We start from the raw sequence: 17,935 nt of genomic DNA, 5'->3' as shown, positions 1-17,935 counted from the left end.
ATATGATTTTAAAATTACCCATAATACCTTTGGTGTACGCAGTGCCCCTCCTGAGAGGACTGTGAAGCCAACAGGGCAGCTCAACAGTCCGGATCCAGTAAAAAAAAAAATCCTGGTTGATCCGCTCCACGTTTTCGCGCCGCCATTTTTTAAAAACCACCTCTACTCGGGAGCGAGTGAAAAACACACCAGCGTCAGGGGCAGCAGATGACCCGGCGCGGCGGCCAGGAGCACAACAGTCCCGTCTAACAAATGAAAGGATGGGGGGCATCGGCAGCAGCAGCTGAATTCAGAGAAACTGGATCAGGGGCCGAGGGGAGAGAACCGCTTTCTGCCCACTCTCGGGTGACTTTTGTTGGATTTATCCGCCGGTCCGCACCAACATGCCATTTGCCAAACGACTCGTGGAACCTCAGTTGCTTTGCAGGTATGAAATCCCAAACGAGGAGGGTCTGCTTTTCGAGGATCTGGTCTCCATCAGTAACGTGGCTCTGTCTCGGACCTTGCGGCAGCTGTCGGACCTGGCCAAACATGCCTGCTCCATTTTCCAGGAGCTGGAGAGCGAGCTCACGTCCACCAACCAGCGGGTCCGGGGGCTGCAGGGCAAGATCAGCCGGCTCCAGCAGGGCTGCTCCGAGCTGGACCCCAAGCAGGAGGCAGTGCGTGAGTACCACACCGTCCGCTATCGTGGAGGAAGACATCCTCTGAGTGAAGTTAGGCTTCAGTAACGACGTAGATGAAAAAAAAAAGTTAGCTAAGTTTAACACAAAGTTTACAGAAATGACAGAAATGATGCCACACTAGCTTAAAAGCTACCAGAAAGTGCGATAAAGTCGATGTGAAGTTGTAAAGTGTACAGTTGATAGTCAGACGTGTTTTTTCTCACAATATTAAGTTCATTTTTTTTTGTTGTGGAGACATTATTCGTCCTTTTGGGAGACTGAAGGCTGTTTTCATCCTCTTCCCACGCTGAGGGGCGTGTGACAGCCTGGTTGTAGCTTCATGCTAGTAGCCACTTAGCTATTACATCGCTATAAACCGCCCTGTGTGCTGGTTTACTTAACTACAGTGAAGCTACAGGTAACTTTTTATTATTTATTTATGGCGGGATGTGTTTCTTCCTCTAATTCAGTCAAAAGTTAGATTTTTATTTTATTTTTTAAAAGATGAATGAGTGTCAGTGTGTTTTATTTTGAAAAACTGTCAGCTTATATAGTTATAAGCTTGAGTCCTGGGTGTGTCCTCACCTCATGTGTTGAACTTTGCATGGCCATCAGTCAGAATTCATTACCCTGATAACACAGCAGGTGGCCATCGCCTGGCTCCTTTTTAGTCTCCCCCCCTCCCTCCCTCCTCAGTCACTGGGGGGTGATGTGAAATTGGTGTGTGTGTGTGTTTATGTATAAACTCTCCAGGAAGCACTTAACAAACCTGTGCACCCCTCTTTCCAACCTCGACAATTGTCCCGGGCCGGAACTGTTTCTCCAGCTCGGACATACCCCAGTGGATTTAGCCCGCTTTAGTTTGGGTTCAGCAAGTCCCTGCACGTTCCCCAGACCCTGCTTCCTGCGGTCGGTGAATGGGTTGGATTGCCTGAGGGTATTTTTCTGCAGACCCCTCTTAACCTGTGATGCCTGCAGAGATGTTTTGCCGGTGTTTATAACTCTTGTCATAGGTACACTTTGCTTGCTATTTTGTCCCAGTTCATGTTAAGTGCAGTCACAGTCAGCTGACCACTTGCAGTATGTCTTGCAAACCTCCATGAGTCATCTTGGAGGTTTCATATCTAGTTTTAGTAAGTCAAAGGAAACCGGATCTGCTGCTTGGTCTTGCAGACAGTTTGAGCCTGATTTAAAGAGGCTCCATCAGTTCATATTTGCAAGTACGCTCCTCTCTGAGCTGGGATGCAACATGCATTCCTAAGGGATGATGATAAGTGACAGTGTATCTTGTTTCTTTTGAGTTTATCTTAGTTTTCTGTGTCTATCCCGACTCCATGTAAGTTAATCTGGGAAGCTACTTTAAAGAAGAATAGGTTATTACAGCAGAATAAGTCATATTTTATGAATAAAGCACTCACAGCTCAGTTTAAGCTGCTGTAGTAAGTTGACACCAAACGGCAACATTAAAGTCGAATGATTTACTGTCTGATTCCTCCACGTCTGCACCGCTGAGTTAATATATTGGGATGGAGCTATCAAATCCCTTCCTGCTACATGTTGTTGCGCAGGAGGTCTCGCGTGCTTGGTAACCAAATAACCCCCTTTTGCCTGGAAAAGCCTAATTACTCTTAATTGTGCTTTTCACATTAATGGTGTCAGGGGCAGCCTTAAACAACAGAGCCCTCCCTCATCTGAATGACAATTAGTGTAAATGGAGCAGTTCAAGGCAGTGAGGGCTCGGCAGGCGGGGGTGGGCTTTTATGATGTGGCTGCGACTTGTCCCCAGATCGTCTGCCGAGGACCACAGCTGTGGAGATGCCGTGTTGGATTATGCAGAATCAGATATTGACTCATCAGCTGCTGTCCCGTGTGAGCCACCTTGCTGTTTGGAAGAAGGTTGTCTTGTGGTGCAGAAAAGTACCATGGGTGTGTAATCTTGTAGCTGTTTTCCCTCCCTCTCTGGTGATGTTTGTATTTGAGCATATTTTTAAATTCTTTGCGTGACACATTTAGGTCAGAGGACTTGGTTTGCTAGTTTCACTTTTGCTCCAGCTCATACCGAGCCTTTCATCCTCTATCAACAGCACCAGCTGTACAAGAGGCATCCATATATAGACACTCAAGTGATGCTTCCACTGTCTGTGATTGATTGACGTGGTTATTTATACAGTGGAATCCAACGAAATCATACCAGAGATCCTTTTAAACAAACATACAAATGTGTCTCTGAAGATGAAAAATAAAGAAAATCTATGCGAAAAGCACTCTCTGGACTCACACACAAATACACACCGGGAGCCTGGCATCTATCCTTCAGTCCAGTGTTTTGGACCGCTCTCCTGTGACACCCCATCATTGTCTGCGTTTGACTACCGACAGAGCTCCTCAGCCAGGCCGAGTCTCTGTTGTGCAGTCCCATCATGCAAAAGCACTCTGCTTGGTTTTAAGTTACACCAGCTCAATGTGGAGGGGGAGCCGTAATACTTGTGGTGGCAAGTGGCCCTCCGGCTTTTCTGGTCCGAGAGCACATGGCTGGCAGTTCACCCACATTCCTTGTGCAGACTGCACCGGAGACTGTGTCACAATAGCAAACAGAGAAAAGCGCATATCCAAGGAGAGGGACTTTAAACACGGCAGCACACAGGATTTTAATAATGCCTTTAATTCCTGGCGCTGTGTCATGCTCTCCCTGCTCATTATGGACAAAGGAGCAGGGCCTCGTTAAATCCATCATGCATTAGTGTTGATAACTGTGTGCACAGTCTTACATAATCTTGAGACTTGAGCTGAAAGTGATAAGACGTATTATCGGTTGTAGTATTTGCACATAAACTTTCAGCAAAACAGTAATTCAGAGACAACTCAAAAAGTGAGAAGTTTTATTTAACACATGTACACAATTTGGATAATTAAGTGCATAGAAATTAGAATTCAACGTTAAGAAACAGGATCTGTATGTTATCTTTTAGATTAGCACACTGCACTCACAGTTTCTTTATAGGCTATGAGATTTATTCTGAAAGTATCCATTATTTAACCAGCTGACTGATTAAGTTTGCTTTAATATTGAGGTGCAGTCGACTGAAATGATTGAACTCAAAGTAATCAGCTTATATAATACTTTGCCTGACACATACTACATGTGACATAACATTTAAGAAAAGACACGGGCCTGCAGCAGCTATGAATTCTCACTTGCTTAGAGGTGCTTTATGCTTTCCACTGTGCTACTTTCCCTGCTTGCTTAAACAACCCCTTGAGTAAGATTGCACACCATGTATTTATACTCTGCAGTTAGCGTCCTTTCTGTCTCTTGATTTCACTCCGGAGCCAGTCTTCCACTTCAGCTCTGTGAGCCTCGTTGCCTGGAGTGAAATTTTCAGTGGACGGCAGCAGTAGCACATCATCTACTCCACTAGAGAAGCGTAGAGAAGGAAAACACATTAGCCCGCTGACAGTCCGTGCCTTCTGCATTTCATTGACCCAGTCCGGCCATTACCCGGGCTTTGATTTACTAAGTGAGGCCACTACAACGAGTCAGTGCACACTCCATCAGAGGTCAATCCATGTTCGGATTGCACGATAGAATTTCAGATAATGTGGGTATGAAAAGATTTTAGCAGTGAGTGAAATCAAATGTTAGCAGTAGTGATTTCACTTTTAGTAATCATGTAGCTGAGTTAAATATATGTGGTGGGAACAGTTGTGGAAAGAAATAAATGCCACCATCATCAATCTCTTTCCACAAAAGCGAATACACACTTTCAGTCATTCACACAAAAGAAAGTCATCAGTAAATCGTGGATCGCATGCTGGAGGTCTCGAGAGCCTCTACTCGTCTTTCATTATCAGAACCGTGAGCATATTTGTGCAGGTCCAGACAACCTGCCGCTGATATAGTACCCCTGCTAATTATAGAGCAGATTTCAAAGAGTGGCTCATTTATTCCTGCACCTTCCCCCCTCTTCCCAGACAGGCACCGAGAAGGCCCAGACAGCCATGATGCTGTGCCCTGTTGTTTTCATTCAGCTGTCTTATAACTCATATCTTTCTTCTTCATCGCAGCTTTTTATTCAGCACTCTGACTTTGCAGTTTTGGGACCAGAGAATGAAACAAAGTGCCCGACTATGAACAAAACGACAGCTTTGTTCAGTGTTCCTACATTTGTAACTTGATAATGTGGTATAAACACTTCATTGTCAGCGAATTACTTTTACACCAGAGTCATTTTTTGACATTGAAACGAGAAGTGCGGTCTCTGTACCAAGTTGAACTCGAGGCTCCACTCGGCTCCATTAACTATGTGTGTGTCTCAGCACCTCAGCCCCCGGTGGATCGCTCGGCCTGTGTTTGAAGTGGTTTCTGCTGAACCGTTCTGTCAAGTCAAGCATTCCAAAAAGCCAGTGACCAGGAAACCACAGTGCTCGCCTCGCCTGCACTTCTGGGACCTTGCACCCCACACGTGCTCCCTAAATTGGCCCTGGATGGCTGGTGTGATTAGGGGAGATGGAGGGGGGGAAGAAGCAGGAGTGAGAGGTTGAGGCTGTGTTTGTTTATGAAAGGAGACGTTTTGTTAAAATGAAGGTGAAGGTTTTTCATTGCTTCGCTTGAGGGAAATGTGTGAGTGATTACACTTTACATTCCTGCGGTGGGACCCTCCGCGAGAGCAAGTGCTTCTGAGTGTGGGCTTCTATACACCTTAAATCCCTCTGCTGGTTTTCTGTATATTTTCAGGTATATAGAGCAACATTTGTGTTAAGTGTGTTGAGGGCTTCGGCACTGGAATGTATGTGTGTGAAAGATTCCTGTTTTTGTAGCGATAGGCTCCCTGAGAGGAAGTTAAGCTCCAGTTTGTTGTCGGCGAGACTGGATTGTTTCTTCTGCTGCAGGAACTTGGGACCGTGATAAGCTATCTCCCTGCCCTGAGGTGTATGTGCGTCTCTTTATTAAATAACATTCCCCAGCAGCAGCCATTACTCTTTATGGAGTTCTGAGTGTGGGGCTGAGGGGCTAGCAAGACAATTCAAGCCTATCCTGAAGAGGAGGAGGAGGTGGGGGGACAGAGTCATCTACCCCCTGACCTCAAAAGCCTGCTGACCTCGAAACCCCCCTCTCCTACACACCCCTTCAAAAACACAAAAGAGCAAACACAGCCGCCCCCATCTTGCTTATAACTCAGCCTCTAAAGACTTGACCAGCCAATTAGAGTGGATTTAATGTTTGACATGATACTGAATAGCCACAGGTCAGCGGACCGGCGAAAACCTACTGCAGGGCCAGGGATTATTAAACTGTCAAAGTCAACTCAATAACTCCAACAAAGTCTTCCGTCCGGGTCGTCACTCATAGCTGAAGAAGAACTGAGCCGTGAAAAGCTGCACGGCTGCTTCTGAATGTTTTTGCCATTTACTTCCTTCAGCTTCAACAAGGAGTTCTCTCAGTTTGAAATCGTATTTTTGATCTTTGAACACTTGGACTACATATAAAAAACTTTGTGCCACAGTGCCGATTGTATGTTGTAGTTCTTACTCTTCTCTACAAAATAGTGATCTGACTGTTTACTTCATTGTTTCTGCAGCAGTAGGTTGAAGGGTTTGTTGTATCTGGGCGCTCCACGTGTCGGAGTAGTGTCCGAAATTAAGTTTTTGATAATATATCAGGTATGATTTGAATGTAATTATTAAATAATGAAAACTTCGTAGCCATTTGAGGACACATTCCAAGTTTATGAGGACCTGAATGCACCTTGAAGTCCCTGTTTATTTGATTGTCATAAAGTCCTGTCACTGTTCCAGTTGCTCAGCCTCAAAGTGGACAAAGGGCGGATAAAAGTTATTTTTTTATTGCAAGCACTGCTTGTAATATTTGACACTAGGTTGCGACTAACATTTAGAAAGAAAAGCATAAAACCCTCACATTTAAGAAGCTGGAACCAGCAAATGTTTGACATTTTTGCTTGAAAAATTGTTTGAACGATTAATTGTCTATGAAAATAGTTGTCAGTTCATTTTTAGATCAATTAATTGATTCATCCACTAATGATTGCAGCTCTATCCGACAGAGAATACAGATCTGTGTCACCTCACCTTTATTTATTTAGGACAGATGGTGACTGTTCTCATCTCTTCAAAATCTGCTCAGCTCTCCGTCTGAAGCCACATGTGGCTATAATTCTTAATACTGCAGCAGAAACGACAAGGTTTTGCCCAAATATCAAATAAATACGCGTCTGACTTCAAGCTAAACTAACTTTACTGTAGCATGCAGTTTTACAACACCTCACCACATTCCTTTTCCTGGCAACCTGGAGAAATATTGACAGCTCACAGGGCTATAAAACTATTGTCGGCTGCTCTTTGTCTCGCCGCCACTAGCCAGAAGCGTTTCAGGCCACCTGCGTGGGTTTCCTCTCCCAACTCAGAATGTCTTTAAATGATATGATCTCCCACTCTGCTTTTGTGTTCCTCCAAGCTCCCTCCTCCCAGGCCACCACCGCCACAAAGACAGACTTAAATGTTATGCAATGGAATTATTCTTACAGATATGTTAGGACACATCTCGGGATCTTTGCAGGAAGAGAAGATAATAAAAGATGATAACGTCTAGCGAAATTCTCATGAACTCTTCATCTCTTACTCCAGTTTAATGAGTTGCTATCTGGTGAGAGAAATTAGTTGGAAGTGAGAGATAAAGGATCTGAGACACGCAGACTGTGACCTGCTTTTGTAAAAAGAACCTTATATGAACTGCCTCTGCTTTTTAAAAGACAATTGTCATCTCACGTTAAGACAAACGAAAGGTGTGAAAATACTGGGTGGTGGGGAAAATGATGGTATTTTAACAGGAAGGAAACACATGTGAGGCTGTAGTCTTTGCCGTGCAGGTGTTTAGACTGGGATTTGACTGGAATGTGAACTCCCCTCACCTCTCCTCTGTATACGAGCCAGTGGATCAGCCAGGCTGAGTCTTTAAAGTTGAAAGAGCCTTTTCATCAATCATCCCACCATCACACATGTGATGCAAAAAAAAAGCAGAAGCACCTGTGGATATGAGGGCGTGTGCAAACTCACCGGCTCAGGCAGTTAGTCTGTTGGATTTCTCTTCACATGGAAAATTGCTGGTATTGGGTTTTCCTCTCAGTTCGCTGGGACAGTTGGAATAATCTCATCCCCGCTGTGAGATATTCAGCAATATTGTTACAGTTTTTACAACATTATGGCTTTCACCATAACAGAATATTGAAAGCAACCTGGCGGCGGCTACTACTACGAGCTGTCTGTCTGTTGTCTGTTGAGTATACAACTACAGCCAAACAGTTACATTATATTTGCATAAAGACCGGAAACAGAGGCAGACAGCTAGCCTGGTTCTGCCAAAAGGAAGTCACTGCACCTGAGATACTATATACCATGCTGATAGGTGTATTTTTGTAAAAGGTTGGAAAGAGCCAGACTAGCCACCTCCTTATGTTTCCAGTCTTCCAGGCTGTAGATACATATTCAACAAACAGACAAGAGAGTGGTGTCAAAATGTTTTCCCAAAATGTCAAACTGTTACTTTAAAGGTCCCATATCATGCTAATTTTCAGGTTTATACTTGATGCTGTCTATTGCTGCAGCACCTCTATTCACCCTCTCCAGAAAAGCCCAATCTATTCTGATTGGTCAGCTTTCACAGGCCTGAGCAGGCACAACCCACCGTTACTTTCTAAGTGTCATCTCTTAAACTCAACACAAGAACCAGAAACTCAGCCTCCACATAATCAGACATCACTATTGATGAAGCCTCAGTCAGAAAGCCTCATCTGCCATTGTGTGTTTTCTGTGCTGTTTGCATTTCTGCAGTAACAGGCCATCCTCTGCTGTCCTCACAGTCCTGCCATGTTGGGCCAGACTCCCTCTTCATGTTCTTATCTGCTTCCTGCTGTGTTTTGTACCGTGCTGTGGGCCCTCACTTGTCACACTTATTTACACATTGAGTACAAGTGGTTGAAGGCGCCATGTAGCAGGCTGGTGCAGTGTTTGTGAACGAGCATCACTGACCTGGATACAGAGATCTCGGGTGCTCTGCTTCTCGTCACTTCAACACCTTTTTCACTAATGAACAGCGTCACTTTTGACACACAAAGTTTCTTTTCCCAAACATTTATCTTACCAAAACAAGTCCTGCATTAAGGAAGATGCCAAATCTCACCTAGAAAATGATTTATTATAGCAGAAAGGGACTTCTACTTAGTCCTTTCTTTCATTTCTTTCATAGTAAAGATTTCATGCCAGATGTGCTTCATTTTAATGCTCCAGATAGCACTAGTTGTGGCACTGAGAATGACCCGAGGCCTCCACACAGGCTTTCCTGGACAGGTCAGTGTGAGAGGACGGCTCTCCTCCGCCCGGCTCATTGTGCTTTGAAGCACACGCAAGTTCGCCCTCCTGCACTGGCTTTTGTTCCTCCGTCCTTTATACCCTTCTCCTCTGGGATATTTCCTCGCCATCCGGATTCATCTTTTATCCTTGCCAGTAATTTCTGTGCCTGCCCGCTCCCTCAGGCGTTTTGTATACTCCGTTTCCTCTCCTCTGACTGCTTTCTCTGAGCTTCTGGGTCTCTCTCTCGCACTCACTCATCTCTGTATCCCAGTTTCTTATTTTGAGATTCAGCCAGACCCGCTCCCAGCAGCCCCACTGGGGAGAGACCATCCTGCTAGGGCAGCAAAAAAGTGCTTTGCCACAAAAATGGATGACCTGCTCTCCATTATGTTCTGCTTTGTAGTTAAAAATTGTCTGGATTAAACATTTATTGACCACCGATCAACCTAGAATTGACGCTGTGTACTCTGTTCATTTGTATGAGTTAATATTTAATAGAGTTTCTGAATACTAATGTTTAAATCACTGCACTGTGAGTTCTAGTAAATGGCAGTGCTTCATTTATAAAACAAGGACTGGGCTCAATATTCTGTGGGTTTTCTGAACTTCACTACAGTCAAATGAGTAATCAAATATCCCTTGGCTCAGAATGATAGAGAAACAGGGTTCATTTCCAAGTAACTCCTTTTTAAATCCTTTTTATTGTGGACATTGATACAGACTCTACAGATACTTACTTTTGAGAAAACAGGAAATTCCTGCTTACCATCAGTCTTCACAAGAAATGGATTCTCACCCTGAAGAGAGATCCAGTTACCAATCTAAAGGTTGCACCCTCTGAGCTCACTTGGGAGTTTTGACTCGCAGGGAACTTCCACTGACATCCGAGTACTGAAAACATGTATTGAAGGAGACGCTGTATTGTTGCTTTTCCACAAAGAAGACTCAGAAATGGTTAAATCCTCCAACTCCACCTGTTTAGATTCAAACATACCGTGGCATTATGTCCCTGGAGCTCCCTAGTGAAACAATGGTGTAATTCTACCTTAACATGTTGACTGTACACATGAGAGGCCAAAAATAGTACAGCTCATCCAGGAGGGATGTGTTTTAGTGACGCAGTGTAGTCGACAGCTTTAGTGTGGGTCCATGCTCCCACAGCAGTGAACATGTTGGGAGGGAGTGACTTGGAAAAAAAATAATATTTGGGATAAACCCAGTTTTATATCCCCCATCATAGCTGCTGTTGGGCTTTTGTGATGATTTGCCCAGTCTTTTCTTGGCAACCACTCTCTACATCAGGCAGCACGCCATCACAGAGCAACTTACTCGAAGAGTTTAGGCCTCATTTTCAGTTATACAATGTTAGATAAATCAAATTAGCCTTTTCTGTGGTTTTCCACTCTTTTCCACTCAATAATATCGAGACGATTTGTTTGCTCTGTATGCTGTGGAGGACAAACCGAATATTCAGAAGGGACAACCAGAGAGCTACAGTATGGGATGGGAAGAAAATTGTCTGGAAAGCTTCTCGGCTTCCTCAGTTATTTTGGTGAAGTTATGAATGCTGTGGGCGACAGTAAAAACCAGGAATCGGCAGTGAATACCGAAGTGTAAACGCATCCAAAAAGAACAGAGATGACTTTAAACAGGAGGCAGTACTTGAATAATTCACTGATGCCACCATGCAAGGAGTATAACGTCACTATGTTACATCAGTACAGCTGGCACACGTTTAACTTTTGTTTTCATAATAGGAGAAATTTGCTAAACTGGCTTAAGCAAGAGTGTTGTAGTGTTGTTAGTCGCACATATTAATGACAGGATGTTAAAGACTAGTCTTAAACCAGATTTCCAGTTTAAGTGACTACACTTGTGGTTTTGACTTGTTTTCTCTGACAGACCCTGGAGAAATAGTTCCTGGAAATAGCTTTTTACAACGAGTCATTTATGGGAATTGCGAGGGCTTCTGGCCTCTGTTGCATCACAGCGCTGACGGAGGGTCAGCCTGCTGAGCATGTTCATATCAGTTTATCTGAACCGAGTACTTCCTCCTCCAGGCTGTGTATGAAATGGTAGCTGGACGCGACGCACGGGGGAAAGAACCTGAAGGTGCTGCTGTGTTGTTACCAGCTGATAAGCCCCATCTGTTGGACGTCAGCCCCAGAGCCCACAGCGCTGTGGAGAGAAGGCGTCTTTCATTAGAAGCACGGACTTTCATTTTCTCCTCCTGCAGGAACACTGCTAAACTGTAACCAGACATCAGGATTTGTTTGTGTGTGTTTGTGTGTGTGTAACTTTTTCCTTTAGTTGGGAAACTGAGACATTTTCATGTCATGAGTTTCCTTTCCAACTCGCTAACACACCCAAATAATTCCATACAGTGTGAGACGTGTGTTTTACAAGACTGTCTTTATACATTTTATAATAAAAAATATGAAAAACTAAAAGCACTAAACCTAGCATGATGAAGTTTGACTAGGTTTGAACCTGATTTCTTGGACGCTGAATGTTACTGGTGCTTGTTTTGCTTGATTTAGCAGTCAAATGGCTCGGTCTCATCCTCAGTCATGATATGCATCAGTCTGTGGGAAACTGCAACTGCTGAATTATAAGGATAATCACATTTCTTCTCAGTCGCAGAAATAGAGAGGTGGATTGTTGTGGTTGTCTGGTACCATGGCTCAGGTGCAAGCTTGTAAACCTTTTCTGTGGTTTGTCCTGCTGTTCACACGCAACAAATTTGATGAGATAGTCTTTCAAAGCAGCTGGAAAATGCATTCAAACTGGGCTACATATCTGGTCAAATATGTCTCAGACTACCTGCAAATGCAGCTTGACCAGTCCCATACCAGTGTGTCCTCAGTGCGGTCACACTTGTGACTCGAACATTTAAGGTTGATTTTAAGTCCAAAGACATTTATACACCAGGGACGTGAGTATTAAATGACACAGAAATGCAGAATACTCGCTTGCAAATACTTCACATCAGCTTGTTTTGACGGCGATGCAAATTTGCATGTTTGAATAGATTCATATCAGCTCATTCATCAGAGAGAATGATTGCACGCTGTGTTCTTATGACAAAAACAACAGTATTGACGTACCAGTTGATCCCATGAGCAAAATGCCTCCAGTGTGTAAGGTCCTAGGCATGAATGGGACCGGCTAGATCAAAGGCCCGATCCAGTTCTCAGAGTCTCCACCGACCATTAAACAAGAGCAAAGTGGAGGTGAGTCAGGCGATCCCTCTAGAAAAGAGAAACACATAGAGAGAGACACATGTCTGCCTGACATCCAGACATAAAAGCACTTGTGCAAATGAAATGGAAAGCAGGGCTTGAATGGCTGCCATGCTGAAACAGACCGGCGTTGGGCCGAAGGCCTACCCTCGCAGATCTCTTTGTGCAGGCGAGCTGCATGCCAGCTGGCCGGCTGCTGGGAAGTTTTGTGTGACTCATTACCTCTCTATTGAGGGACACAAAGCCGGGCCGCACTCGCCCATCAGAACTCGGAGTCTCCCAGCCTCCCGTTTGCACCTTAACGTGAGGTCAAGGTCACGGCTCCATGCTGGGATAACGCTCGGCAGCTTCATCGTTCAGCAGCCAATCAGCGATAGAGACGTAAGCCACGGGACCTGTTTGAATGAGGCTGTCAGTAGGAAATCTCTCCATTCACTCCGTGTCTGGACAGTTACCTCGGCAGCACTGTGCTTAAAGGAAGAAATGTAGCGGTTGAACCCATTTGGCAGGACACGTTGATGGCTATTGATTTGAATTCTTTCACTACATGTGTCCTTTAAGTGTGCCCCTGTTTCATTCCCTGCTTTATTGCCCGTCTGTTTGCTCACTATAACTAAATGCCACGGTGGCACCAGCTTGTGACAGAAATGTCTCATTTATCACCTTGATGATGTCTGTTCAGTCCTGTCATAAAGGCGTTGCGTTTTTGTTCAGCCAATGGAGCCTCTTGTTAGTTCGAACAGGGTGGACCCAGAGGTGTGGGAGCTTTACTAAGCAGTGTTTGGTTTTGAACATGTGCTGTTAGAGGTGCTGTTGTAAAGGGAGTGCAAAGAGGTGGATCAAAGCAACTTCATTCTGACATAGGAGAATAACACATTGTAATCAAAAGCATATGCACCGTGTTTCAGGAGATCCAGGTTGTAGCCGCAGAGCGATGATATAGGCGTAGATACGGCGTGAAAAATAGCTGCTGTGTTATTCCGGACTTAAAAACATAATAAACTGCATACCAAGGCTTATGGATGTGATGAGTTATGAAAAGCAGCAAGAGTTTCTCTGTTTTTCTTTGCGCTCACTCTCTGTGAGTGTGGATTTGTAAAGTGTATGGCTGGTATCAGGTTAACCCTCTATCTAAATGTGGGAACCTGTGAGACTTTGGACCATCTGTGACTCTGCAGATGGCCCTGCTTGTTAAAGTGGGCCATGGTAGGACCCTGCCGTCTACCCAGGATGGGACAATGGAGATTACGGGTGTCTGATCTCTTGGTTTAAACACAGTCTGAGGACGGCAGGACACGGGGAGGGGCACACTGCCCTGATCTTTGCATCGCACCACTGTTGTTTCATCCACATCAAGGAATTATAAGACGCAGGATTTGTCGGGCAAGGAAGAAGTCATTTAGTCTGTCACTGAGGGTGACATAGATGTGTTTACAGAACACAAGATATCTCGAGTTGAGTTTCTTGTTTGTAGGCCATTTGTCCTTCAATAGCACGCGTGCTGCCTTTTGTTGTGTCTTTTTATGGCCGCTTTAAGAGGAGTATTCAAGGAAATGGTAATCATTGACAGAGGTCAAGAAATGTTGGTTCTTCTACTTCTTTAATTCTTTAAAAGCATTGCTCTTGTCCATATGAATCCCACATTCCCACACCCTTTTTGGTGTGCTTTGTGTCATGATTGTTGTTGATGTTGGTGCCTTGCCAAAGAATGATCTGTGTGCTCAACCTGTAGGGCTGCGAGAGTGAAACCTAGTACTCGGGCAGATGGGGGAGTCTGCAGAAGATACAGTACTCTATAGACAGGAGAAGGAAGGAATTAACATTTCTTTAAGCTTGATTTATGTGGGAGAGTGAACTAAGAATACACACTGTTTTAAGTGACACATTTACATCTAGACAATACAATTTCTTGGCAATGAACAGGTGTCATGACAGTAGATATTGAGGGCGTGTTTCTTTTCTGTAAGTAGTTAAGGGAGTTAAACCAAATATTTGTTTTTGACGTATATGCATGTGTACATACATACTCACCTCCTGTTCTTGTTCCTCAGGGGGTCTACAAGTTAAAGGAGCACTGATCCTGATCTTATTAAAGAGGTGTCGGCCAGCTCACGAGTGAAAGTAACAGGCTGAGTCAGACTCACTTCGCGTGTGCTGCTCTTAATCCTTGGTCATTCATCAGGCTGGAAAGAAGACACTTTAAGTCTGAGAGGGATATAATGTGATCACGGAGTACGGATAATGTTTTGTAAGTGTGTATTTTGGCATTCAGGTTGAATAATGAGTTATTGCGCAACAATCACTTGACTGGTTCGTCTTCCCACAGCTTTTTGTTTTCATGACCTCTGCCATGAGAACGCCTTAGAAACCCGAGACGTTGGGAATGATCCGAGGCAAAGGTATCCAAGAGTGATTTACCTCTCATCCGTGAAACACCTTTAAATTTATGACTTCATGTGAGGGAGTGTAACCATCTCAGAGAACGTCTCTGCCAGATTGACTTTTGACTCTGAATGATGGAGGCTGCTCGTATTGTCTGGACTTGAATCAATGATTCATTCCATTGTCATTCCTGATCTATGTTTTTGTCCTTAGAACAGGATATTCACAATAACAACCAATGAGCATTAGGGTTTAACTGTAAAATATAGTCGAAGAAAATATCTTCAAGATGTTGCGAGGTAGCCTGAACGCTTGACCGAGGCTTTAAAAGCCTTTTGATCGTATAATGTTACATCACGTGCAAAGCCAAGCCAGATTTCATGCCAAGTAGTTGTGACAATGAAAGGCCACATAATTCAGACTATAAGAGAGATAATTCAGGGTTTAGTCCGTCATTCCCTACTCCATCCCTACTCATCCCATCTCAGTGCTTCTATTATGTTAGACTCGAGGCGTCAGACTCCTCTCAACAGACAACAATGTATTTCTAATAGCAATACACAGAGATACATGCCTTTCCGATGATGTCATGCGCAGCCAGTCATGCCATAAGTAAGAACTATGCCGAGCTTCTTCTTTGAAAGGCACTGACTGGGCAGCTGCCTCCTCATTCTCCATCTGTGAAATGTATACGTTCAACACGGGCCTTTGTTGCTCAGCGGCGATGGCACTGACCCAGGGTCAGGGGTTTGAGTCCCACTGTGGCTGCCTATTGTGAAAATATGCACGCTCATTGTATTTTAATTCAGTTTAATTTGGACCAGGTGTCATCCCGACGGCTTTATGAAGGAAGCTGCATTGTGGAAAGGGATTCGAGGGGAAGTGGAGGATGAGATGCAAGTGGAAATGTGGAAAAAAATAAGAAGTGTCGTCAACAAAGCAATCTGTCTGTTTTGAATGTGGGCAGAGGGAGTGTTAAGCACGCAATCTATGTTTTCGTGCTGCCTGTCAGTCTCTTTCACAAGAGTATGCTGGTTGTTTTTCCCTACTTTGCAAGCATCATCAAGCGATGGCTCATAAACATCAGCCTTTCAGTTATTGGTGCAGCCTGTGAAGCAGATTACAGTTATTTGCTTAGTTATAATTACTTTTCGCTACTTTTGACTGCAGAAACTCATAGTGTGAGCAAACCAAAGCCTGGTGAGAATGTTCGGAAAGTATTTTATCTCGTTGATTAGTAGGTTACAGTTGAAACAACATTCAGGTCATAAGTAACATCCACAAAATGGATATAATTTGTTACAAGGTTATGAACAAGTCGAAGAAAAACAAACCAAACTAAGCAGTTTTGCAGGTGAGGAAACTCAAGCTGTCGCTCTTTTCAGTTTTTGTATTTAAGAGTTTGTTCCCAATTGACTGGTGGAACATAACTTTTTAAACTAGAATAGAGCGCATTCCTCCACCAAGGTCCTACAGTCCCCTTTGTAATCACTCATAGATACCTGCCACCTATTTTTTTCATCAAGATCCATGCACTAGCCCCTGAGAAATGAACCCAAATGATGAAAAACACCCTAACTTGCAATGTTAAAGAAAGTGAGAATTCACAGAGTACAGCTTTTGCACACCTTAAGATCAACAGGTGCATAGGAGAAGACCGTAGGCCGACAAAATCAGGAAAAAGACTCCCGCACACTTTCCACTTCACTTGCAAATAAGTTTAATGATGACAGCGTTTCGGTACTTAGATCTTCATCAGGTTATCAGGAAGATAACCTGATGAAGGTTATCAGGTTATCAGGAAGATAACCTGATACCACCCTTCATTCATGTTTTGCAGAAATCCCTTTAGTAGTTTATGTGTAATCCTGCTGACCAACCAACCAACCAACCAACAAACAGAAACAGAAATATGAAAATGTAAATGACAGTTGTTAAGAATAAGAACCAATGATCTGCTGATCTCTACAAACCAAGCCTCGATAGTGGCTTAGCTGTCAGCACTGAAAAAAAGTTTCAATCAATTTAATAAAATCATGACCTTAAAAAGTTAAATTTAATAGGATTGGATTTGGAGAACTTTTGAAGACACAATTTCAAGGTGCTTTCATGTGCAGTATTTCCTCTGCTAGTTTATCACATAGGTTTGAAAGCGTAGGTCAATCTGAGCTGACCCGGAGGTGTCTTGGCTTGGTTGACCGTTACCATGGCAGCAGTAAACTCAGTAAAACTTGGATGCTTACATTATGTGGATCCATTGATCATGCTGCGTCATACAAGCCCAGATGTATGGAGCCGTTGAAGATAAATTGCTTTCTGGCTGAATGTGTGACGGTAATGGGTTTACAGCAGGTTTTATAGCCTCATTTGCTGTATCCCAATGTGGAGAAATACACCCTTCTTTAAAAGATCGAATAAAAACGGGTACGTTTGGCAGCTGCAGAATGATTCATGCAGTCAAAGTCGAGTTTGATTCCAAAGTTTTCCGTTTATTGACTCACATTTGCTGACGGCTGTTGATGGCCGCATAAGCGGAGCAAACTGAACACGACTTACAGTTGTTAATGTTGCATTAACTGGGGGTGTTTTTAGAGGATTTAATTTATAAGTGGTGACAGCGTGGATTGTTGGTGGCTAGTGTTGTAATCGTGTTGCTTGTGTTGACATGGAAGGACGCCTGTGGGAGGGGTGCTGATCGCCGACACAAAGAACCGTTTCACTAGATGTTTACGATAACGTGGAATTTCACATATGACTTAGGAAAATGTGAAGATGGTCCAATGTTTGTACAGGTTGAATCCTTATTTAAATATCAGATTTTTTTTAGCAAGAGGTAGAGCTCCTGGGTAACAGATGAGTCACTGTGATGAATTTGCATATTCCCCTGATCCCCTGGATTATGATGTTGAATTTAATCTGTTTTTTATGACGCCGTGGGATTCATCCACATAAGTAGCTTGAGGTCTGTTTGTATTTTGGGGGTGTGTCATCCTCATTTTTTTCTAATCTCTAATCTAAAACTTGTTTTGTTGTCGCTCACAGGCCTGCTCCTGTCGTTGCACATGGCTTTTGTTGGTCACGGTCATCAGTGCGAGTATAGAAAAACCAGAATGAGGAGTAGAGGGGAGAAAAACCTGACAGTCCTGACATTCCCAAAGCCCTCAGGGTGAAGGAGGATACATTCCTCTGAGCACAGATGTGACCCGTCCATCTGGACTTTTACTTTCTGTGAGGTCACAGAGCTGTAGTGTAACAGAGGAAACTGGAGGTGTGATTCTGTCATCC

At 43.8% G+C, this 17,935-nt stretch overlaps 1 protein-coding gene across 1 annotated transcript in view; it reads left to right on the top strand.

Annotated features, from left to right (window-relative positions):
• Positions 1-383: 383 nt before the first annotated feature.
• Positions 384-17,935, top strand: part of nhsa (Nance-Horan syndrome a (congenital cataracts and dental anomalies)) — a 56,858-nt gene continuing 39,306 nt past the window's right edge. Inside the window, exon 1 of the mRNA XM_073476814.1 lies at positions 384-663. Within this exon, the coding sequence (XP_073332915.1) occupies positions 384-663 (280 nt within the window). The remainder of the gene's footprint in view (positions 664-17,935) is intronic.

This window comes from Pagrus major, chromosome 11 (genome assembly GCF_040436345.1).
Source record: "Pagrus major chromosome 11, Pma_NU_1.0".
NCBI classification, from domain to species: domain Eukaryota; kingdom Metazoa; phylum Chordata; class Actinopteri; order Spariformes; family Sparidae; genus Pagrus; species Pagrus major.
The sequence above is the reverse complement of the archived record's forward strand: the minus strand, read 5'-3'. Positions and strand labels throughout refer to the sequence as shown.